We start from the raw sequence: 26,061 nt of genomic DNA, 5'->3' as shown, positions 1-26,061 counted from the left end.
ATTTTCTATCATATAGACCCCTCAAAATGACTTCAAATGAGATGTGGTCCCTAAAAAAAAATGGTGTTGTAAAAATGAGAAATTGCTGGTCAACTTTTAACCCTTATAACTCCCTAAGAAAAAAAAATGTTGGTTCCAAAATTGTGCTGATGTAAAGTAGACATGTGGAAATGTTACTTATTAAGTATTTTGCGTGACATATTTCTGTGATTTAAGGGCATAAAAATTCAAAGTTGGAAAATTGCGAAATTTTCAAAATTTTCGCCAAATTTCCGTTTTTTTCTCAAATAAACGCAAGTTATATAGAATAAATTTTACCACTACCATGAAGTACAATATGTCACGAGAAAACAATGTCAGAATCGCCAAGATCCATTGAAGCGTTCCAGAGTTATAACCTCAAAGGGACAGTGGTCAGAATTGTAAAAATTGGCCTGGTCATTAACGTGCAAACTACCCTGGGGGGTGAAGGGGTTAAGGGTATGTTTTCACGTTCAGGATTGCATCAAGATTTGGTCAGGATTTGACACAGGTAAAATCTGCACCAAATCTGCACCTGAGGTCACTGCAAGGTCACCTGCATTTTTTGACGCGTTTTTCATGCGGATTTGTGTGTGTTTTTGTAAGCTCAATAAAGATATACCAAAAAAAAAAGGGTGATGTCATTTCTTGTCCAACCTCTTCATTTACATACTCCATTGAAGAATAATGTTTACACACACACACAGACAGCTAGATGATAGGTAACAGATAGATCGATAGATAGATGATAGATATGGCATAGATAGATAATATATAGATCTATCATATCTATCGTATCTATTATCTATCTATAAATATATCTATCGATAGATACATCTATAGATAGGTAGATAGATATATCGATAGATAATAGATAAATAGATAGATGATAGATAGATAGATAGATAATAGATAGATAGATAATACCAAGCCCGATGTTTAGTATATCTATGTACTGTATCTATAGATCTATCTATAGATTATCCATCTATCTATATAATCATCTAAGGGGTACTTCCGTCTGTTTGTCCGTCTTTCTGTCTGTAACAGAAATCCCTCCCTACTCCCCATCCTGGACCAACTTTTTACTATTGATGCCGGCTATGTTTCCACGTTCGCGAGACCGCCAAGTCATCTGGGTAATTTCGCAATGCATCTCTGGTAACAGAAGCTGCTGGCCGCATCGCGAGGAGCGGGACAGCTTCGGTGGATGACTTAAGGTGAGTATAAAACTATTTTTTATTATAATTCTTTTTTTCACAGGGATATATGGTGCCCACACTGCTGTATACTACGTGGCTGTGTTCTATACTACATCACTGTGCTATATACTATGTGGCTGTGCTATATATTACGTGGCTGCTATATACTACGTGGCTGTGCTATCTACTGAGTGGGCTGTGCTATATACTACGTGGCTGCTATATACTACGTGGGCTGTGCTATATACTATGTGGCGGTGTTATATACTACATGGGCTGTGCTATATACTACATCACTGTGCTATATACTACGTGGCTGCTATATACTACGTGGCTGTCGTATATACTACGCGGCCGGCCGCGACCAATCAGCGATATTGGCGTGGAATTTAACCCCCACTCATAGCGCGATGTACATACATATTCTAGAATACCCAATGCGTTAGAATCGGGCCACCATCTAGCAGATATGTAATAGCAAGGCCGATGTTTACGTATGAACATTTAATTTAAAAAAAAAAAAAAAAAAACGGGAAAAAAAATGGCGTGGACTCCCGCGCAATTTTCTGCGCCAGAGGGGGAAAGCCGACGGCTGGGGGCCAATATTTGTAGCCTGGGAAGGGGGTAATACCCATAGCCCTTCTCTAGGCTATGAATATCAGCCCGCAGCTGTCTGCGTATCCTTTACTGGCTATTAAATTAAGGGGACCCCCCCTAAAAAAAATGACGTGGGGTCCCCCTATATTTTATAGCCAGAAAGGCAGGCTGGTATTCATAGCCTAGAGAGGGGCCATGGTTATTCACACTCCCATGTCGCGGTGGGATATGGGGTAATAAGGGGTTAATGTCACCTTGCTATTGTAAGGTGACATTAAGCCTGGTTAATAATGGAGAGGCGTCAATAAGATATTAATCCTGGAGAAAAAGTAAAAAAAAAAAAATAAGGACACAGCCAGAAAAAAAGTATTTTAATATTCTTAATTTTACCATACTTACCATACTTGATCGCCTGCATAAAAAATTAAAATAATAAACCAACCATATACTACCTGTCCGCCATAGTCCAATTAATAACGAATGTCCCACGGCGATCTCACATGGGCGTAGGAATACATTGCTGAAGGATACCTTCTGTCATTGTATTCCTGGAACCCCTGGAGAGCGGTCGCATCACCTGATGTGGCTGCTCTCCACGGGAGATCGTCGTGGGACACTCGTTATAACTGGATATCTGCGGACTCAGGGAGTATAGTGTTTGTTTATTATTTTTTACAGGTGACAATGGCTTCGGGGATCAAGGTGACAAGGTGGTGAGTATGTACTCTGTTTAATGTACTGTATGTCTATATGTATATAGTGTATGTATGTGTCGCATGGTGCATGTCGTATGTCGCATGGTGCATGTCGTATGGTGCATGTCGCATGGTGCATGTCGTATGGTGCATGTCGCATGGTGCATGTCGTATGTCGCATGGTGCATGTCGTATGTCGCATGGTGCATGTCGTATGTCGCATGGTGCATGTCGTATGTCGCATGGTGCATGTCGTATGTCGCATGGTGCATGTCGTATGTCGCATGGTGCATGTCGTATGTCGCATGGTGCATGTCGTATGTCGCATGGTGCATGTCGTATGTCGCATGGTGCATGTCGTATGTCGCATGGTGCATGTCGTATGTCGCATGGTGCATGTCGTATGTCGCATGGTGCATGTCGTATGTCGCATGGTGCATGTCGCATGTCGCATGGTGCATGTCGTATGTCACATGGTGCATGTCGTATGTCGAATGGTGCATGTCGTATGTCGCATGGTGCATGTCGTGCGGTGCATGTCGTATGTCATGTCGCATGGTGCATGTCGTATGTCATGTGTCGCATGGTGCATGTCGTATGTCATATGGTGCATGTCGCATGGTGCATGTCGCATGGTGCATGTCGTATGTCGCATGGTGCATGTCGTATGTCGCATGGTGCATGTCGTATGTCGCATGGTGCATGTCGTATGTCCCATGGTGCATGTCGTATGTCCCATGGTGCATGTCGTATGTCCCATGGTGCATGTCGTATGTTGCATGTCGTATGTCGCATGGTGCATGTCGTATGTCGCATGGTGCATGTCGTATGTCGCATGGTGCATGTCGTATGTCGCATGGTGCATGTCGTATGGTGCATGTCGTATGTCGCATGGTGCATGTCGTATGTCGCATGGTGCATGTCGTATGGTGCATGTCGTATGTCGCATGTCGTATGTCGCATGGTGCATGTCGTATGTCGCATGGTGCATGTCGTATGTCGCATGGTGCATGTCGTATGGTGCATGTCGTATGTCGCATGGTGCATGTCGCATGGTGCATGTCGTATGGTGCATGTCGTATGTCGCATGGTGCATGTCGTATGTCGCATGGTGCATGTCGTATGTCGCATGGTGCATGTCGTATGTCGCATGGTGCATGTCGTATGTCGCATGGTGCATGTCGTATGTCGCATGGTGCATGTCGTATGGTGCATGTCGTATGTCGCATGGTGCATGTCGCATGGTGCATGTCGTATGGTGCATGTCGTATGGTGCATGTCGTATGGTGCATGTCGTATGTCGCATGGTGCATGTCATATGTCGCATGGTGCATGTCGTATGTCGCATGGTGCATGTCGCATGGTGCATGTCGTATGGTGCATGTCGTATGTCGCATGTCGCATGGTGCATGTCGTATGGTGCATGTCGTATGTCGCATGGTGCATGTCGTATGTCGCATGGTGCATGTCGCATGGTGCATGTCGTATGTCGCATGGTGCATGTCGTATGTCCCATGGTGCATGTCTTATGTCGCATGGTGCATGTCTTATGTCGCATGGTGCATGTCTTATGTCACATGGTGCATGTCGTATGTCGCATGGTGCATGTCGCATGGTGCATGTCTTATGTCGCATGGTGCATGTCGTATGTCGCATGGTGCATGTCGTATGTCGCATGGTGCATGTGGTATGTCGCATGGTGCATGTCGCATGGTGCATGTCGCATGGTGCATGTCGTATGTCGCATGATGCATGTCGTATGTCGCATGGTGCATGTCGTATGTCGCATGGTGCATGTCGCATGTGGTATGTCACATGGTGCATGTGGTATGTCGCATGGTGCATGTCGCATGGTGCATGTCGTATGTCGCATGGTGCATGTCGTATGGTGCATGTCGTATGTCGCATGGTGCATGTCATATGGTGCATGTCACATGGTGCATGTCGTACGTCGCATGGTGCATGTCATACGTCGCATGGTGCATGTCGTACGGCGCATGGTGTATGTTGTGTGTTTTATGTGCACACAGTCTAGACGGGTACAGCTTTGCTACATATGGATGCCTCACATCCAGATGTAGCAGAGCCTGTAGATGATCGCCGGAGATAACTCTCCAGCGATCACCTACACTGCAGCATTCTCACAATCAGCTGATCAGCTGTTTGTGAGAACCAGACTAGAGGCCGGAGATAAGTCCCGGTCAGGTGCACGGCAGTCCTCAAAATAAGATAAGTTATCGCGAGAACTGCAGTGGACGAGGGACTTCCGGCGGTGGGACAGGTCAGCTGGCAGACATGCGTAGTAAGCTGCATTTACGCATGTCTGCGCAGTTTTACCACATCTAAGGATAGTCTATGGTAAATTTAAGGCGCAGCGATGGAGCGTCGCCACATTGTAAACAGACATGCTGCGTTCTGAAAAGAAGCACATGTCCGATTACGTGGGTCTGCCACCTGCATGTTTTACCGCATAGTGGAGACGGGATTTCATGAAATCCCCTCCACTATGCTGTAACATCTGGACGCTGCGTGTTTGACGCTATGGCTCTAAGCAGCGGCAAACACGCAGCGTTTCCTGAACGTGGAAACATACCCTAAGGGGTCTATATGATAGAATATACCCAAGTGTGACACCATTCTAAAAACAGCACCCCTCAAGGTGCTCAAAACCACATTCAAGAAGTTTATTAACCCTTCAGGTGTTTCACAGGAAATTTTGGAATGTTTAAAAAAAAAAAAATGAACATTTAACTTTTTTCACAAAAAATGTACTTCTGATCCAATTTGTTTTATTTTACCAAGGGTAACAGGAGAAATTGGACCCCAAAAGTTGTTGTACAATTTGTCCTGAGTTCGCCGATACCCCATATGTGGGGGTAAACCACTGTTTGGGCGCATGGCAGAGCTCGGAAGGGAAGGAGCGCCATTTGACTTTTCAATGCAAAATTAGCTGGAATTTAGATAGGACGCGTTTGGAGAGCCCCTGATGTGCCTAAACAGTGGAAACCCCCCAAAAGTGACCCCATTTTGGAAAGTATACCCCCTAAGGAACTTATCTAGATGTGTGGTGAGCACTTTGAATCCCCAATTGCTTCACAGAAGTTTATAACGTAGAGCCGTGAAAATAATTTTTTTTTTTTTTCCTCAAACGATCTTTTAGCCCCCAATTTTGTATTTTCCCAAGGGTATCTGGGGTAATTGGACCCCAAAAGTTGTTGTGTAATTTGTTCTTAGAACGCTGAAACCCCATATGGGGCAGAAAAATACTGTTTGGGCGCATGGCAGAGCCTGGAAGGGAATAAGTGGCGTTTTGGAATGCAGACTTTGATGGAATGGTCTGCGGGCGTCACGTTGCGTTTGCAGAGCCCCTGATGTACCTAAACAGTAGAAACCCCCCACAAGTGACCCCATTTTGGAAACTAGACTCCCCAAGGAACTTATCTAGATGTGTGGTGAGCACTTTGAACCCCCAAGTGTTTCACTGAAGTTTATAACGCAGAGCCGAGAAAATAAAAAATCTTTATTGTTCCACAAAAATGATTTTTTAGCCCCCCAGTTTTGAATTTTCCCATGGGTAACAGGAGAAATTGGACCCCAAATGTTATTGTCCAGTTTGTCATGAGTACGCTGATACCCCATATGTGGGAGTAAACCACCGTTAGGGCGCACGGCAGAGCTCGGAAGGGAAGGAGCACCGTTTTACTTTTTCAAAACAGAATTGTATGGATTGAGATCGGACGTCATGTTGCGTTTGCAGAGCCCCTGGTGTGCCTAAACAGTGCAAACCTCCCAATTCTAACTCCAACCCTAACCCCAACACACCCCTAAGCCTAATCCCAACCCTAACCACACCCCTAACCTCAACACACCTCTAACCCTAACACCCCCCTAACCCTAATCCCAACCCCAACACACCCCTAAGCCTAATCCCAACCCTAACCACACCCCTAACCTCGACACACCCCTAACCCTAATCCCAACCCTAACCACACCCCTAACCCCGACACACCCCTAACCCAACCGTAGACGTAATCCAAACCCTAACCCCAACTCTAGCCCCAACCCTAACTTTAGCCCCAACCCTAACTTTAGCCCCAACCCTAACCCTAATGGGAAAATGGAAATAAATACATTTTTTTTATTTTATTATTTTTCCCTAACTGAGGCGGTGATAATGGGGGCTGGGGGGTTGATTTACTATTTATATCGGGGTTTTATAGCGGGTTTTTATGTTTGGCAGCTGTCACACACTAAAAGACGCTTTTTTGCCAAAAATATTTTTTGCATTACCACATTCTGAGAGCTATAATTTTTCCATATTTTGGTCCACAGAGTCATGTGAGGTCTTGCTTTTTGCGGGATGAGTAGAATTTTTATTGGTATCATTTTCGAGCATATGACATTTTTTGTTCGCTTTTTATTCCGAAATTTGTTAGGCAGAATGAACAAAAACCAGCAATTTGTGAATTTCTTTTTTGGGGGGGGGGTGGCGTTTATACCGTTCCGCGTTTGGTAAAATTGATAAAGCAGTTTTATTTTTCAGGTCAATACGATTACAGCGATATCTCATTTATATAATTTTTTTATGTTTTGGCGCTTTTATACAATAAAAACTATTTTATACAAAAAAATATTATTTTTCCATCGCTTTATTCTGAGGGCTATAAGTTTTTTTTTCCCCCCCCGCTGGTGACGCTGTATGGCGGCTCATTTTTTGCGGGATAAGATGACATTTTCAGCAGTACAATATTTATATCCGTCTTTTTGATCGCGTGTTGTTCCACTTTTTGTTCGCCGGTATGATAAAGCATTGTTTTTTGCCTAGTTTTTTTTTTTACGGTGTTCACTGAAGGGGTTAACTTGTGGGACAGTTTTATAGGTCGGGTCGTTACGGACTCAATACTAAATAGGTGTACTTTTATTGTTTTTTTTATTTACATAAAGAAATGTATTTATTGGAACAATATTTTTTTTATTTAGGATTTTTTTTACACATGTAAATATATATATTGTTAAATATTAATTATTAATTGAATTATTCTTATTCTCAATCCTGTACTGAGCACATTGCTTCTTGCTGACATTACAAAGTTATTTCTGTGTGTGTAGCTCAACACCATATAGAGGGGAACACGTGGTCTGTGGGACATGTAAATAACGTGTCTTAGGGGGGCTTGTCACGTGGGAGCTGTCACCTCCTGCCTTCATCATCATTATCCATGGACATCAGACAAGTCACACAAGGAAGGAACAGTTGGTAGCCATGATGACTTCAAATTTCACAGACGGCTTTTACCATTCAGAACTTTGGGAAAGATGAGTAACAAGCGCTGATATTTACACATGGACAATCTGTTCGTAACCATTTCATCTATTTTTATGTTTCGCTGCAATGTGGTTTTTCTGTGGACAATTCAATAAACCACTACATATTTTATGAGAATATCATGACATTTTTCTTTAAGAGTAATGCACCTGGTGAATAGTCTTGATTAAATAAATGTGCAAAATAAGCATATTTAACATCTCCCTGCAGGACCCGGAAGGAGCCCCACAGACATTTTGGATCTGGGGCCTGCAGGGAGGAGGAGGAAGGAGACCCTCTGAACAACGTGATCACATTGCGCTGCTCCGAGGGTCTCAGGGAAGCACGCAGGGAGCCCCCTCCCTGCGCGATGCTTCCCTGTGCCGCCAGAACGCATGTTTGTTCGCAGTGTTCCGGGGGTTAATGTGCCAGGAGCTGTCCGTGACCGCTCCTGGCACACAGTGCCGGATGTCAGCTGTGATGGTCAGCTGACACCCAGCCGCACTCCCCCGTGAGCGCGGCTGATTGCGTTAGACGTACTATCCCGTCGGTGGTCATACGGGCCCATACCACCTCGACGGGATAGTATGTCTAATGTCAGAAAGGGGTTACAGTTTGGGATCTTGATAAAGCAGATCAACAATGTTGTGATCTCTCCAAACTCCATTAACCTCTACTTCCTAGACCTCTGTAAGATGGAGGTCCATACATTTGTAATTAAAGATTTACTTAAAAGGGGCTACCCCCTTTTAGAAAATCTTGGTCCTTGGGCATGTTCTGTAATATAAAACAAATAAAGGCTCTATTCATTGTTCATGGGTCCAGAATCTCTCTCAGGCAAAAGTAATGGGTCCAGAAAATTCTATTTTCTTTTGCTGACAACTTTATCTTTCAAACGGTAGAAGAGAGAACAAGAGCATCTGCAATCTTGTACCAAATTCTGACCAACAAGGAGGGAATGGTTGAGGAAGTAAAGGTGGCAGGGAATTTAGGAGGCAGCAATCAAGCTATCCTTAACCTTTGGATTACAAGAGGAGGAAGACCTATGAGGACTAGGACTTTAAAGTTGCACTTCAGAAAGGCAGATTTTAATAAACTCAGAAAGAGGGTAGGAAAGGTACAAAGGCTGGATGTTCTGAAAAAGAGAAATGTCCAAAAAGGATAGTAGATTCCACTAAATGGAATTCTCACTATACAATCAGTAACAATCCCAAAAAGAAGGAAGAATTGGAAGCATTTCAAGAGACCAGGATGGATGAACTTAATCACTTGTTAAAAAGGAAAAAAGAAATGTATATTAAATGGAAAAAGTGGGGCATATCTAAAGAACATAATGCTGCTTGCAGGTAATGCAGAGCTAGCGTTAGAAGAGCTAAAGCCAGTAATGACATGAGGCTTGCAATGGAGACAAAATGCAGTAAAAAGGATTTTGAGGGATATGACAAAAGCAAATGAAAAGTATGCTATAGGATTTTTACAGGATGAAAAAGGTGAAGTGGTCAAAAATGATGCTGAGAAGGACAAACTTTGAAATACCTATTTTGCATCTTTGTTCTCCAAGAAAGCAACTGTAACATCAACTGATCTTCACAATGCTATCAAAGGAATTAAAGAATCCCCACTATCTATAAACTGAGAGATGGTGAGGGAACGCTTAGCTAATTTACAGCAATCTACATCTGCTGGTCCAGAGGTATTACATCCTAGAGTATTGAAAGAGGAAATTGCAGAACCATTAGCCAGAGTCTTGAAAAATCGTGGAGTACAGGGGAAGTCTCAGAAGATTGGAGAAGGGCAAATGTTGTCCCTATCTTCAAAAAAAGGAAAGAAGATGGAGCTAGAAAATTACAGGCCAGTGAGCCTTACTTCTATACCAAGAAAGATCTTTTAACAAATTATTAAACAGCATGTACGCAAGTACTTGTATAGGAATACAGTAATTAACCAGAGCCAGCAAGGGTTTGTAGCAAACAAGTCATGCCAAACTAATCTAATTTCCTTCTATGATGGAATCACTGACTGGGTGGATGAGGGAAACGCGGTAGATAAAGTATATCTTGACTTCAGCAAAGCATTTGATAAAGTATTTCATACTATCCTTATTGAAAAAATGACCAAGGATGGGATTGACAAGGCTACGGTTAGGTGGATTCATAACTGGCTGAGTGATCGTACTCAAAGAGTGTTAATAAATGGTTGCACATCCAATTGGAAGAGTGTTTCAAGTGGAGTACAACGAGGCTTTGTCCTGGCCCCAGTGGTGTTCAATATTTTTATAAATGATCTAAATAAGGGAACTTAAAGTAAACTAATAAAATTTGCAGATGATGCAAAGCTAGGAGGTATAGCTAACAAGAGACGACAGAGAAAGGATTCAGAAGGATCTAGATAAGCTAGAACAATGGGCAGCAACTAGTAGAATGGTATTTAGCAGGGAGAAATGCAAGATTCTACATCAGGGCAAGAAAAACAAAAATGACATCTACAGAATGGGAGGAACAGAACTAAGCAACATTACGTGTGAAAAAGATTTGGGTATACTAATAGATCACAGACTGCACATCAGTCAACAGCGTGATGCAGCAGCAAAAAAGCAAACACAGTTCTAGGATGTATTAAGAGAAGCATAGAGTCTAGATCATGTGAAGTACTTATCTCCCTCTACTTCTCCTTTGTCAGGCCTTATGTGCAATACTGTGTACAGTTCTGGGCAGCACATTTAAAAAAAAATTTACATAAAAAACTGGAGCAAGTTCGGAGAAGAACTACCAGGATGGCGAGCGGACTGTAAAGTATGTCCTATGAGGAATGATTAAAGGATTTGGGAATGTTTGGCTTGCAAAAAAGAAGGCTAAGAGGAGTCTTAATGGCTGTCTACAAATATCTGAAGGGATGTTACAATGTAGAGGGATCATTCTTCTCATTTGCACATGGAAACATGAGAAGCAATGGAATGAAACTGAAAGGAAGAAGACACAGATAAGATATTAGAAAAAACTTTCTGACAGTGAGAGTGATCAAAGAGTAGAACAGGCTGCAATGATAGGTGATGAGTTCTCCTTCAATGGAACCCTTGAAACAGAGGCTGGACAGACATTTGTCCGAGATGGTTTAGTGAATCCTGCATTGAGCAAGGGTTTGGGGACGATGACCCTGGAAGTCCCATCCAACTGTATTATTCTATGAGTCTTTGGTGTTGCTCTCAGTGTCATGTAATGATTGCAGCACTGATGACAGCTAATCAGCGAGTTCAAGGGCTCTGCCAGTGTAGAAAGAGAGCCACACACACACCAGAGCCACTAAGCTCACCAATGTGCTGCCGAGCTATCAACATGACTTTGGCACCACAGCTTATACGATGAGCAGCAGAAAAAAACTTCTTGCTGGACCTGGGGATGATGAGTCAAGAACAGTTTGTTATTTTTATATCAAACTGTGGCCAGGGACCAGGATGTTCTGAAAGGAAACCACCCCTGTATGCTTTATGTGGACGTAGAGGGTGTCAACAATTAGGCAAGTATAGATGCCTTGCTTCCCAATTATGCAAAAAAATTGTCTGTGGATAAGTATAAATGCTTTGCTTCCTAATTATGCAAAAAAATTGTGTGTGGACATCCAAATATTGAACTCGAAAGAAGTAAAGTACCAACACCTCCAATTTATTTTTCCTTCTACTTACTTTTCATCTTTAATAGATTGTATCCGCTGTATCAGAAATTCTGATTCACCTGCAGGATCACAGTCTGCCAACTGCTCCTCCTGCTCTACTTGCTGGACAGGTAGGCAAGTGCTGCTGGGACTAGAAGACGGGCTCTTACTCTGCAAAGAACAGCAAGTCATAAGATATACCGTACAACGATCACATTGAATTTACTGTAATGTGCTCCAACAGAATACCACACTATACAGGTGCTCTCCAAATTCATTCAAAAGGCAATTAAATTTGAAAAGCAAATATGGTGCATGCAAAATTAGCAAACACTTTAATGGACAAGACATTGGTATCCAGAAATGGATTAGGAAAAGGTCAAAGAATATTTTTAAACTTTGGCACAATAAATCAGTGAAAAGAGGACTAAAGTCAGAATACTATCAGGAGATTGGCCCAATAGTCATGCTTGATCATCACTAAAGAGTGTTCCTTCAGCAAAACATGAAATTAGACACTTGAAAATCTTTCAACTGTACTATTCATGTAATGTAGATACAAGGGACATGTCATAGCATACACAGATGCCATAGCATTACATAAAGATCTCAATCTGGAGGGAGCAAAAGAGGGAGTGTGATTGACCATTAAAATAGCCTGCTCTGTAATAAATACTTGGCATCATGCGTGACTCAAGCACCTCTAGGCATGCAACACAAGGAATTATACCTACCAGAAGACCATCAACAGGAGAAATAAATCCTAAATGACCAGACCATGCCTGTTGCAGGAAGAAATGGGTACACAACAAGTCGCAGGGGTGAACACAAAATACAACCAATTAAAAACCTAAATATCTGATAAAACACTATTATATAAAGCATAGTAAGAGACCTCTGCTATACAGTATATGTATGTGAGGTGGAATGCTTTGTTCAGTCTGCACATCAGTAGCCATTAAAATCTATGCCACAAAATAATGTTATAATAGTTTTTGTTTTACTACTTTTGAATAATAAAAACTAAAAAAGTGCTCTTATTTTTCCAGCCACAGAGCTGAGCAAAAGCTTGACTTCTCTGGCGGTTTCACTGGTAGCTTTTTTTAATAGTTACGGTAGGTTGTCACAGATTGGCCAATCCTAATTACCGTATTTTCCGGCGTATAAGACGACTGGGCGTATAAGACGACCCCCCAACTTTACCAGTTAAAATATAAAATCTTCTTAAAAGTCGGGGGTCTTCTTATACACCCTATGTCGTCTTATAGGGCCGGTGAATATGTGCCTTTTGGGGGGGGGGGGGGGGGGGGAGTGATCCTGATGACGAGGGGGCGTCTCACAGGAAAGTGAGTATCCCCCATTACCTTATCGTAGCGGTGCAGCGTGGGGGTCTCAGTGCTGGGAGTGGCGGCGGCGGCTGCTGTGCTCTGGTGCGGCGGCTGCTGTGCTCTGGTGCGGCGGCTCCTCTTCTGTGTGGGGCCTCTGTGCTGTGCGGTGGCGGTGGCGGCGGCATATCTTTATCCAGTTGGGGCTCCTCCGGCATCTCCTTAGCCCTGGAGGCCCCGCCGCAACTCCATGAGTGCAATGCAGCGGCCATTTTCCCGGAGGCAGCTCAATAGGTGCGATGCGGTGGCCTCCGGGAAAATGGCCGCTGCTCAGATTCAGATCTCGTCCCGAAATCTCGGGACACGAGATCTGAATCTGAGCAGCGGCCATTTTCCCGGAGGCCACCACATTGCACCGATGGAGTTGCGGCGGGGCCTCCAGGGCTAAGGAGATGCCGGAGGAGCCCCAACTGGATAAAGATACGCCGCTGCCGCCGCCACCTCACAGCACAGAGGCCCCACACAGAAGAGGAGCCGCCGCACCAGAACACAGCAGCCGCCGCCGCTCCCAGCACTGACACCCCCACGCTGCACCGCTAGGATAAGGTAATGGGGATTACTCACTTTCCTGTGAGACGCCCCCTCGTCATCAGGATCACTCCCCCTCCCCACCCACCATATACACCGGCGTACAAGTCGATTCCCGGCGTATAAGACGACCCCCGACTTTTAAGAAGATTTTCGGGGGTTAAAAAGTCGTCTTATACGCCGGAAAATACGGTAGTTTTTATAGAAGGTGGGGTGGGAGTGTCTTTTTTTTTTTTTTTTAGAACATAACATTTTATTATTTTTCTCCAGCAGTACTATTGAACTCATGAAACATGTACGAGCCTGATCGCCCATATAATGCACTAATATTTCTGTAGCATTAATAAACTCCTCCACTGCCATGACTGTGCCATTCCTATTGAGGTCATGAAACTTTACCCTTACCTTAACACATGCTACATTGATGTGGTATTAGAAGCCACCATCAGGAGTGGATTGGGAAGGAAAGTATATAGGAAGCTTTTTTTTTTTTTAAATCAATTTCTTGTTTTGCTTTCACGAGCTTTACATTTTATTTACCTGACTGTAATATTACTTCATCCTTTTCTGGATGCAAATAAAGAGTGAGGACATGATAACAGAGCATTAATGTCTCAAGCCATCTAAGAACGCATAGGACTCTACATACAGGTGGCTTATGATGGCACAGACTCCACTTACAGCCTAGAAAAGACACCATGGACATTTTATGGAAAGGCACTGTTCAGTTACGTGGGAAAATCCGCCGTCTTTATTACGGTACTTCACATTAGCCCAAAAAATGAGAATATTAGGAATCTCCGATTAATGCCTTATCTATATGCGCACATAAGGCTAGAGTTTTGAATGGCAACATTCATTATGGGTGAAATTATGGAAAACAAAACAATTCTGCAATTTTATCTGGTTTTGTTTTGAAGGTACCGTATCTATTTTGCATGGTAGAAATAACTTCTCGCCATAACTCTCCAGGTCAGTACAATTAAAGCAGACTTGCAAATGTGACTTTTTTTTTTTAGTGAAAAATCGAAATGGGATGTTTTTTTCGATAATCAGTGTTTTATCTGTAGAAGATCTACCAGTTGTCTTAATACTAAGATCTGTATAACCGCACCCAACACGGATTGGCAGCTTTCTGCCTATGTATGGAATATATATATATAGAAAGCTCATGAACATAAAATCAGTTTCATCAGCAGAAAAGTATCAAAACTAGAGCAGGCAGCTTAGTAATTTACACATCCCTAGAATAAAGGTATCTGTCTCTAGGCCAGTGCTCCCCAACTCCAGACCTCAAGAGCCACCAACTGGTCGTGTTTTCAGGATTTCCTTTGTATGGCCCAGGTGATGGAACTGTTGCCTGTCTAGGTGATGGAATTATCACCTGGGCAATACTAAGGAAACCCTGAAAACATGACCCTTTGGTGACTCTTGAGGACCGAACTTGGGGAACACTGCTCTTGACTATGCCGCTCTCAGGGTGAACAACCTCTGTAACAGATTCCCTTTGGAGGTGCCAATGCTTCTGTACACTACAAAATGCTCACTAAGCGCCATGACACAGGCACATTAGAAGACAGAAGTGGTAATAAACCGGTTCGGTCTTCTTCCAGGGGTCCCTGGCAGTGCCTGACAGCCGGAGACATGCTATACACCCACTAGATTGCAGTAGCAGCGGCTTTAAACCCAGGGCCGTAAATTAACAATAAAATGGGATTAAAGCCTGAGGAACAAGTACCATAAATGTATGGAACTTTGTCCTCATGAGGTTAATAAATTCATTCTATGTGCTGAATAATTGAAGTTTTGAATACTACAATGTTTACATTGATGTAAACGTCATGTAATAGACCATACTCCCAGAATACGATTTATACAGTGGGTACGGAAAGTATTCAGTCCCCTTTAAGTTTTTCACTCTGTTTCACTGTAGCAATTTGGTATATTCAAAAAAGTACACTCTGCACCCCCATCTTGACTGAAAACCCCCCCAGAAATGTAGAAATTTTTGCAAATGTAATAAAAAAAAGAAAAACTGAAATATCACATGGTCATAAGTATTCAGACCCTTTGCTCAGACATTCATATGTAAGTCACATGCTGTCCACTTCCTTGTGATCCTCCTTGAGATGGTTCTACTCTTTCATTGAAGTCCAGCTGTGCTTAATTAAACTGATAGGACTTGATTGGAAAGGCACACACCTCTATATAAGACCTAACAGCTCACAGTGCATGTCAGACCAAATGAGAATCATGAGGTCAAAGGAACTGGCCAAGGAGCTCAGAGACAGAATTGTGGCAAGGCACAGATCTGGCCAAGGTTACAAAAGAATTTCTGCAGTACTCAAGGTACCTAAAAGCACAGTGGTCTCCATAATCCTTAAATGGAAGAAGTTTGGCACCACCAGAAGTCTTCCTAGACCTGGCCGTGCAGCCAAACTGAGCAATCGTGGGAGAAGAGCCTTGGTGAGAGAGGTAAATTAGATGCCAAAGATCCCTGTGACTGAGCTCCAGAGATGCAGTAGGGAGATGGGAGAAGATTCCACAAAGTCAACTATCACTGCAGCCCTCAACCAGTCAGGCCTTTATGGCAGAGTGGCCCGACGAAAGCCTCTCCTCAGAGATATCCTGTTTTTTTTTTTTTTTTTTTCAGTCAAGATGGGGTGTAGCGTACACAGCAAAGAAAAAAAAATGAACTTTTTTGAATTTACCAAATGACTGCAATGAAATAAAGAGTGAAAAGTTTTAAAGGGGTCTGAATACTTTCCGTACCCTATATACATATAAATATGTACATAAGCAATAGACCAATATGATACATACAGTATACACAAGGTGAGAAACTTTTGATGGATATGTATTATGTGATGCAGAATAGCAAAAGCAGCATTTGTCTTAAAGAATTAGTTTTTTTCTGAGCTTACGTTGGTTTAGACGTCTTTCATGAATTTCATGTAGACTTATTTTAATAAATGGAAGTACCGTATTTTCCGGCATATAAGACGACTGGGCGTATAAGACGACCCCCCAACTTTACCAGTTAAAAAATAAAATCTTCTTAAAAGTCGGGGGTCTTCTTATACACCGTATGTCGTCTTATAGGGCCGGTGAATATGTGCCTTTTGGGGGGGGGGGGGGGGGGGGGAGTGATCCTGATGACGACGAGGGGGCGTCTCACAGGAAAGTGAGTATCCCCCATTACCTTATCATAGCGCTGCAGCGTGGGGTCTCTGTGCTGGGAGCGGCGGCTGCTGTGCTGTGGTGCGGCGGCTCCTCATCTGCAGTGTGGGGCCTCTGTGCTGTGGGGTGGCGGCGGATCTTTATGCAGTCGGGGCTCCTCCGGCATCTCATTAAAGCCTGGAGGCCCCGCCGGCAACTCCATCGGTACAATGCGGTGGCCTCCGGGAAAATGGCCGCTGCTCAGATTCAGATCTCGTCCCGAGATCTCGGGAGACGAGATCTGAATCTGAGCAGCGGCCATTTTCCCGGAGGCAGCTCAATAGGTGCGATGCGGTGGCCTCCGGGAAAATGGCCACTGGGGGCTGCGCATGCTCAGATTCAGATCTCGTCCCGAAATCTCGGGACACGAGATCTGAATCTAAGCAGCGGCCATTTTCCCGGAGGCCACCGCATTACACCGATGGAGTTGCCGGCGGGGCTTCCAGGCTTTGAGATGCCGGAGGAGCCCCGACTGCATGAAGATACGCCGCCGCCACCGCCCCACAGCACCAGAGGCCCCACACTGCAGAAGAGGAGCCGCCGCACCACAGCACAGCAGCCGCCGCTCCTAGCACAGAGACCCCACGCTGCAGCGCTATGATAAGGTAATGGGGGATACTCACTTTCCTGTGAGACGCCCCCTCGTCGTCATCAGGACCACTCCCCCCCACCCACCCACCATATACACCCGGCGTACAAGGCGATTCCCGGCGTACAAGACGACCCCCGACTTTTAAGAAGATTTTCAGGGGTTAAAAAGTCGTCTTGTACGCCGGAAAATACGGTATATTAGAAAATTGTTAGAAAATTGCAGTATATTATATTTTGAAAAAGGCCCTCTACTTTCCAAAAAGCATTCAAAGGAATTGATATAGAAATAAAAATCCCTATGTAACATTGAGTTCTGTTTACATTACTTACCGAATTCTGCCTTAGAAGTGACAGTCTGCACACTGCACGAGTCTCTGCTGCTTCCAGAAGTCCAATTTCTTGCATTTTCATTTTATATTGCCTGAGTTGCTCATTAATTAACATCTCAACACATCTAACAGTGAAAAACAAAGTATTATATTTGGCACTTTAAAAAACGAACATTTCTGTAGTAAAGAAGCACTCCTATAAACATTTTTATCCTCTTACTATACTGCAATCATATTATACAGCACTGTGCACTTACAATTGCTCATTTTGCCTTTCTACCCATCTAATTCTTCTTTTTCTATTAGGCCTATCACATCACATGATTAACCCCTTTACCCCCAAGGGTGGTTTGCACGTTAATGACCGGGCCAATTTTTGCAATTCTGACCACTGTCCCTTTATGAGGTTATACCTCTGGAATGCTTCAACGGATCCCGGTGATTCGGACATTGTTTTCCCGTGACATATTGTACTTCATGATAGTGGTAAAATTTATTTGATATTACCTTTTATTTGTGAAAAAAAAAACGGAAGTTTGGCGAAAATTTTTAAGATTTTGCAATTTTCCAACTTTGAATTTTTATACAATTAAATCACAGAGATATGTCACACAAAATACTTAATAAGTAACATTTCCCACATGACTACTTTACATAAGCACAATTTTGGAACCAAAAATTTTTTTTTGTTAGGGAGTTATAAGGGTTAAAAGTTGACCAGCAATTTCTCATTTTTACAACACCATTTTTTTTTTTAGGGACCACATCTCATTTGAAGTCATTTTGAGGGGTCTATATGATAGAAAATAACCAAGTGTGACACCATTCTAAAACCTGCACCCCTCAAGGTGCACAAAACCACCACCCCTCAAGGTGCACAAAACCACATTCAAGAAGTTTATTAACCCTTCAGGTGTTTCACAGGAATTTTTGGAATGTTTAAATAAAAATGAACATTTAACTTTTTTTCACACAAAAAATGTACTTCAGCTCCAATTTGTTTTATTTTACCAAGGGTAACAGGAGAAAATGGACCCCAAAAGTTGTTGTACAATTTGTCCTGAGTACACCGATACCCCATACGTGGGGGTAAACCACTGTTTGGGCGCATGGCAGAGCTCAGAAGCGAAGGAGCACCATTTTACTTTTCAATGCAAAATTGACTGGAATTGAGATGGGATGCCATGTTGCGTTTGGAGAGCCCCTGATGAGCCTAAACATTGAAACCCCCCACAACTGACACCATTTTGGAAAGTAGACCCTCTAAGGAACTTATCTAGATGTGTGGTGAGCACTTTGACCCACCAAGTGCTTCACAGAAGCTTTTAACGCAGAGCCGAAAAAATAAAAAATCATTTTTTCACAAAAATGATTTTTTCGCCCCAAATTTTTTATTTTCCCAAGGGTAAGAGAAGAAATTGGACCCCAAAAGTTGTCCAATTTGTCCTGAATACGCTGATACCTCATATGTGGGGGTAAACCACTGTTTGGGCGCATGGCAGAGCTCGGAAGGGAAGGAGCGCGATTTGACTTTTCAATGCAAAATTGACTGGAATTGAGATGGGACGCCATGTTGTGTTTGGAGAGCCACTGAGGTGCCTAAACATTGAAACCCCCCACAAGTGACACCATTTTGTAAAGTAGACCCCGTAAGGAACTCATCTAGATGTGTTGTGAGAGCTTTGAACCCCCAAGTGTTTCACTACAGTTTATAACGCAGAGCCGTGAAAATAAAAATTCTTTTTTTTCCCCACAAAAATTATTTTTTAGCTCTTAGTTTTGTATTTTTCCAAGGGTAACACCGTAAATTGTTGCCCAATTTGTCCTGAGTACGCTGATAATGAATATGTGTGGGGGGGAACCACCGTTTGGGCGCATGGCAGAGCTCGGAAGGGAAGGAGCGCCATTTGGAATGCAGCCTTAGATGGATTGGTCTGCAGGCGTCACGTTGCATTTGCTGAGCCCCTGATGTAACTAAACAGTATAAACCCCCCATAAGTGACCCCATATTGGAAACTAGACCTCCAAGGAACTTATCTAGATGTGTTTTGAGAACTTTGAACCCCCAACTGTTTCACAACAGTTTATAACGCAGAGCCGTGAAAATAATTTTTTTTTTTTCCACAAAAATTATCTTTTAGCCCCCAGTTTTGTATTTTCCCATGGGTAACAGGAGAAATTGGACCCCAAAAGTTGTTGTCCAAATGTGTCCTGAGTACGCTGATACCCCATATGTTGGGGTAAACCCCTGTTTGGGCACACGAGAGAGCTCGGAAGGGAAGGAGCACCGTTTTACTTTTTCAACGCAGAATTGGCTGGAATTGAGATCGGACGCCATGTTGCGTTTGGAGAGCCCCTGATGTGCCTAAACAGTGGAAACCCCCCAATTATAACTGAAACCCTAATCCAAACACACCCCTAACCCTAATCTCAACGGTAACCCTAACCACACACCTAACCCTGACACACCCCTAACCCTAATCCCAACCCTATTCCCAACTGTAAATGTAATCCAAACCCTAACCCTAACTTTAGCCCCAACCCTAATTTTAGCCCCAACCCTAACTGTAGCCCTAACCCTAGCCCCAACTTTAACCCTAGCCCTAACCCTAATGGGAAAATGGAAATAGATACATTTTTAAAATTTTTAAATTTTTCCCTAACTAAGGGGGTGATGAAGGGGGGTTTGATTTACTATTTATAGCGGGTTTTCTAGCGGATTTTTGATTGGCAGCTATCACACACTAAAAGACGCTTTTTATTGCAAAAAATGTTTTTTTGCGTTACCACATTTTGAGAGCTATCATTTTTCTATATTTTCGTCCACAGAGTCATATGAGGTCTTGTTTTTTGCGGGACAACTTGACGTTTTTATTGGTAACATTTTCGGGCACGAGACATTTTTTGATCGCTTTTTATTCCGATGTTTGTGAGGCAGAATGACACAAAAACAGCTATTCATGAATTTCTTTTTTTTTGGGGGGGCGTTTATACCGTTCCGCATTTGGTAAAATGGATAAAGCAGTTTTATTCTTCGGGTCAGTACGATTACAGCAATACCTCATTTATATCATTTTTTTATGTTTTGGCGCTTTTATACGATAAAAATTATTTTATAGAAAAAATAATTATTTTTGCATCGCTTTATTCTGAGGACTATAACCAGGGCTGTGGAGTCGGTAAGCCACAGTTGCGACTCCGACTCCTGGATTTTATCAGGTTCCGACTCCGACATAAATGGCCAATTCGTAACAATAAATGTACTGTTGTAAAATATTAACATCGTGCTTATTCAGTTTCTCACCATCATATAAGTAATCAGACCACTTAGAGCAAAAACTATATTTATTAGAATACAATTAGAATATAGCAAATAACTTTTATAAACTTTTCTAAACTCTTGTAAGTAAATATGCAATAAACACGGTTATGCAGTTAAGAAGAAATCTATAAATTTGTCCTCAGAAACAGTATTGCCTCTGTCTGATCCTCCTTCATGGATGCCCTCAAATCTGATCTAATTATTTTGAGAGCAGATAACCTCTCTACACTAACTTGGGTTGGTGGCAAAGCAGTAACCACTCGGGCAACATCTCTGACAATGTCAGGATACAGAGGAATCGCTTGTTGCACTGTTATTTTTGATGAACGGTCAAATTTCTCAATTTCTTTTAGTGCACATGAAAAATTCTGCTGAAATGTACTGGCTGTGTTCTTTGATGGGGATGACTCTTCTTCTATGCGGGAATGCTTTGCACGGTCCTTGTGATCCAAAATTTTTTCGAAATTAAATTCTTCATCAGTTGATGAGGGTGAAGATGTGGCAAGACGACCAAATTCTTCTTGTTCCTCCTGACTGTTCTGCAACCCTTTCATCCTTACTGCTATTTCAAACAGAGCTTCTTTTCCTTTAGTTAGCTGTTGATCATCTAGAAGAATCCGATGCATTGGGTCTACATAAACAGCTGCCAAAAGAATGTTATTTTGTAATAGTAGCTCCTCTCTCCGTTTCATTGATGTAGCAATGCCACTTGCAATTAACCCTCCTCTTTGGGACAGGCAAAACATCAGGTTCTTCCACTCCTTTAAGAAAATACCTGGAGTTAAGTCGTCTGCTTGTAATTTTTTTAGTCACTGTAAATGGGTGCTCTAGCAATTTTTCCAGCTCAGTCACCTGATTCCACGGACTTTCATTTAGCGTCAGTTGAGGGTTAGCCATGTCTACAAGAAAGGTTTTCAGTTCAACCAAGCGCTGAATCATTTTAAGTAAGTACTGCCCCATCATGTGGCTTGATCAATAATTGCCCCTTATCCAGCACATCTCTTCAAAATTTAGTAAACTTTAGGGGTTCTGGCAACAGTAGCCAATTTTCTCACCTTGCCAATCAGTGCAGCAGCATGTCCTGCTTGCAGACTGTCTCTTATAGCCAGCTGTAGCGTATGCACAACACAGCGCATGTGATGAATGAAAGAACGTATTGACACAGTTTCAACAAGATCATCTAAACTATCATGTTGCTGTTCATCTGAAGCAACTTCAGTTTGCTCCTCAGTTACAATACTGTGTTCCTCTATTTCAAACATTTCGGTGTCTGTGGACCCAGAATGTTCTTCTAGCTGCTGGTTACCATCATTACTCTCATTCATTAGTTTAATAGTACTTATCATATTTGAAGCATTGTCAGTTACGACAGAAAGAACTTGCTCTTTTTTAAGCTCATAGTCTTGCAGAACCTTTTCCACCAAGACCTGGAGAAACTCACTGGTGTGATGAGCTTTGGTGTCTTTTACTGCCAATGTCTTGATAACTATTTCAGTTTTGTCACAAACAAATCGGACATTGATGGCAAAATAGTTCACTCTGTGACGTGTGCAGGCATCCATTTTAAGAAACAGAAAGCGTCCCTTGAGAGTTTTTTTAAGTTCTTCCTTTTGTTTAAAAGCTTCTTCGATTACCAATTTTCTAATACTCTCTCTCTCCAGAGACACCAAGCTTGCAGGCCATTTCCCCATTCAGACACAAAAAGGCTGGAAGTGAAAATAATGAAATAGGCACACTATCCTTTACAACAAGCTCTATGATCTGTTTTTTAAATGTATTTACTGTCATTGTTACAGAAACTTTGTCACTTACAAAATATCTTGCAACTGATGGCTGTAAAGTTCTCTGCTCCTTTGTTTGGCTGGAAGAGCTGGGCACTGGTTCATTGGTTTGGATGCAGTCTTTCTCATCAACTGCTTTCAGTATTTCTGGATGAAAGTGCTGTAAATGTCTCTTTAGATTAGAAGCTCTGGTAGGAGCATTTTTATCTTTGCCTGAATATGCACTGATTTTGGCTTCACAGCATTTGTTTTTGTCTGGATCATTTGTCATACACTGACAGACATAATGTTTTCTATCTTGAGTGATGGTGAAATGTTCAAATACAGCTGATTTAATGTGACACTTCTTTGACATTCTCAGGTTTTTAATTCTGCATTCACAATCCAAATGACAATTGTTTTTCCTAAAAACAATTATACAAAATTATTGCCAGGTCGTACAACTGATATAGTGGTCATGTTCCTCATGTACTCACAGTTAACTGATGCAAAGTTTGTTGAAAGCATAATACTTCTTACAGTCTTCCTCTTCTGAGTAGCAGCTGTGAGATGCTTGGAAGACGCACACCTAGTAAACATCTAGTCTAGAGGAGGAGCTTTACTACTAAGAATCTGCAACACATTTTCACTTTCAGTTTCATACATTGTAAGTAGGGGGGTTGGGGCAGCATGAGGTTAACCAAGTATAAGATTAGATAAGGGCAGTGGAGAACAGTGACACACAAGAAGTAAAAAATGTCTCTATCTCCAGCAGAACTGCTTATCACTGTTGTTCATAGTTTGATAGAACATATATATTTGAGTAACATTTATAAAATTCATATGAAAGTTCAATTATGAAATATTAATACATTTTTTTTTAAAGCTGGAGTCGGTACATTTCTACCGACTCCAACGTTTTCAGCGGTACAATGGTTATTTCTGTCTTTTTGATCGCGTGCTATTCCACTTTTTGTTCGGCGGTATGATAATAAAGCGTTGTTTTTTGCCTAGTTTTTTTTTTTTTTTTTACGGTGTTCACTGAAGGGGTTAAACTAGTGGGACAGTTTTATAGGTCGGGTCGTTATGGACGCGGTGATACTAAATATGTGAACTTTTATTGTTTTTGTTTTTTTATTTAGATAAAGGAATGTATTTATTGGAACAATATATATTTTGTTTACTATTTATTTAGGTTTTTTTTTTATTACACATGTAAAATTTTTTTTTTTTTTTACTTTTTTACTGTGCCCCAGGGGGGGGCATCACAGTAAAGTGACAGATTTGCTGGAGGCTTCCCGACGCCTGCTCTGAGCAGGCGCTGTGAAGCCACCTCCCTGCAGGACCCGGATGCAGCCCCGCGGCCATTTTGGATCCGGGGCTTGCAGGAAGGAGACGCTCGGTACAAGGTGAGCACATCGCCATGTACCGATCGTCTCAGGGAAGCCCGCAGGGAGCCCCCTCCCTGCGGATGCTTCCCTATACCGCCAGAACACTGCGATCATCTTTGATCGCAGTGTGCCGGGGCTTAATGTGCCGGGGGCGGTCCGTGACCGCTCCTGGCACATAGTGCCGGATGTCAGCTGCGACAGTCAGCTGACACCCGGCCGCGATCGGCCGTGCTCCCCCCGTGAGCGCGGCTGATCGCGCTGGACGTACTATTCCGTCCTTGGGAAGTAGGGCCCACCCCACATGGACAGAATAGTACGTCCAATGGCAGAAAGGGGTTAAAAACATTAGCTGAATCTGAATCCTTCCACATTCTATGTAGAAACAGGAAGTCTCATTTTCCTGCAAGAGTCATCACTGATAAAGTCCCTTGCAGGCAGAGGAGCTGAGCAGCTGAGACAGGAGTTGGAGCGTAATGATTCATGCATGGAAAAGACTTACTGTTTCTACATAGAGCAGAGAAATTAGAAGAATTGACCGGGTAAAAAGGTAAAATGAGCAATTGTAAGTAAACAGTGCTATATAATATGATGAATGCAATATATAAAGAGGTTAAAAATGTTAATGGGAGTGCTTCCTTAACATAGCAGAATATTTAGAAAAATACAAAAATCAACAATATCTTCAATAATTTCAAAAAATCAATGATTCAAATAACATTTGACTGTCACTTACGCAGTGGCTTTGGACACTTCCTTCATGCTTGTTAAAGGGTCATAATTATCTGGACAGCGAAGTATGCAAGGTGCAAAAATGATTGCCAAAGAATTTGAAGACATAAGATTCATATCTTCTAAAAGAGCAACTCTGAAAAGAAAAAAGGTCCGTGCTTTACAAAGCGGTCAATGAAGCAAAGTTATAAAATACTTACCTAGACATAAGACGGATCTGTCACCAGAATCCAAAGTACAAACTGCTTTCATTATTAGGGTACGTTCACACAGGACTTTTTTGCTGCTTTTTTTTGCTGCTTTTTTTTATGCTAATTTAGGTGCGTTATTTTGGTGCGTTTTTGGTGCGTTTTTTGGGTACGTTCACACAGGACTTTTTTGCTGCAGATTTTTGCTGCAGATTTTTGCTGCTTTTTTTATGCCAATTTTCAGCTGCTATAGGACACCTCACAATGGCTCTTCACACCTCACAATGGCTCTTCACACCTTACTACCAGGAACTCCCTCACAATAGATCACAATCAGGACACCTCACAATGGCTCACAATGGCTCTTCACACCTCACTAACCACACCCCTAAGCTCTTGGCTGTGAGATCCCTTCCTGCTGGCCATGATTTTCTGCACAAAAAATGCAGCAAATAATGCTACATGCGTTTTTTCAGCGTTTTTGCAGCATTTTTTTCATCACCCATTCAAGTCAATGGGTGAAAAAACGCTGCAAAAACGCAGCAAAAACGCTGAAAGAAGTGACATGCCCTATGTCCAAAAAAAGCAGCAAAGCAGAAAATACTGATCAAACAAAAAACCAACGTGTGTGCATGAGATTTCTGAAATCTCATAGGCTTTACTGGTACTGTAAAAAGCAGCTGAAAATTAGCATAAAGAAAAGCAGCAAAAAAAAGCAGCAAAAAAGTCCTGTGTGAACGTACCCTTACACAGATCTTTCAGTTACACTTGCACTGACACAAGTTAGTTAGATCATGCACTGCGCATGACATCAGGTCACCATCGTAACGATCGGGTCCCCATGAAGACATCGCAGAGGCACTCATCGGATGGCAGAGGGTGCCCTCTCCCTCCTTTCGAAATGCTGGGGTTAAACTGCTGGGAGCGGTGCAGGCACATCCCTTGGCAGCGAGCGACTGTGTCAGCTGTCATATCAGCTGAACACCTGGCGGCAATCGCGTGCACAGCACTTCCCAACCATGACGTACTAGGTGCGTCGAAGGTTGCGAAGGGATTAAACGACAAATCCTCGGTGACCTTCTTTGCTGCTGCTAAAAATTCACAGTGTAGCCGTCAGTGAGGTAGGATGGGCAAACATTAAAGACTAAATT

The 26,061-nt window shown here is 42.5% G+C and overlaps 1 protein-coding gene across 7 annotated transcripts in view; it reads right to left on the bottom strand.

The window, feature by feature from the left end:
- The window catches only part of MYO9B (myosin IXB), a 343,844-nt gene that overhangs the window by 11,345 nt on the left and 306,438 nt on the right, over positions 1 to 26,061 (bottom strand). For 6 of the 7 annotated variants that reach the window (XM_077253219.1, XM_077253192.1, XM_077253210.1 and 3 more), the window contains 4 exons: positions 24,727 to 24,858; positions 17,522 to 17,645; positions 12,203 to 12,250; positions 11,500 to 11,639 (listed from right to left, as the gene is read on the bottom strand). In XM_077253219.1, coding sequence (XP_077109334.1) covers positions 11,500 to 11,639; positions 12,203 to 12,250; positions 17,522 to 17,645; positions 24,727 to 24,858 — 444 coding nt within the window. The remainder of the gene's footprint in view (positions 1 to 11,499; positions 11,640 to 12,202; positions 12,251 to 17,521; positions 17,646 to 24,726; positions 24,859 to 26,061) is intronic. The other variant, XM_077253225.1, reaches the window with a different exon arrangement.

The sequence above is a fragment of the Ranitomeya variabilis genome, chromosome 1 (assembly GCF_051348905.1).
Source record: "Ranitomeya variabilis isolate aRanVar5 chromosome 1, aRanVar5.hap1, whole genome shotgun sequence".
NCBI lineage: Eukaryota > Metazoa > Chordata > Amphibia > Anura > Dendrobatidae > Ranitomeya > Ranitomeya variabilis.
This window is presented reverse-complemented; position numbering and strand designations above follow the sequence as displayed.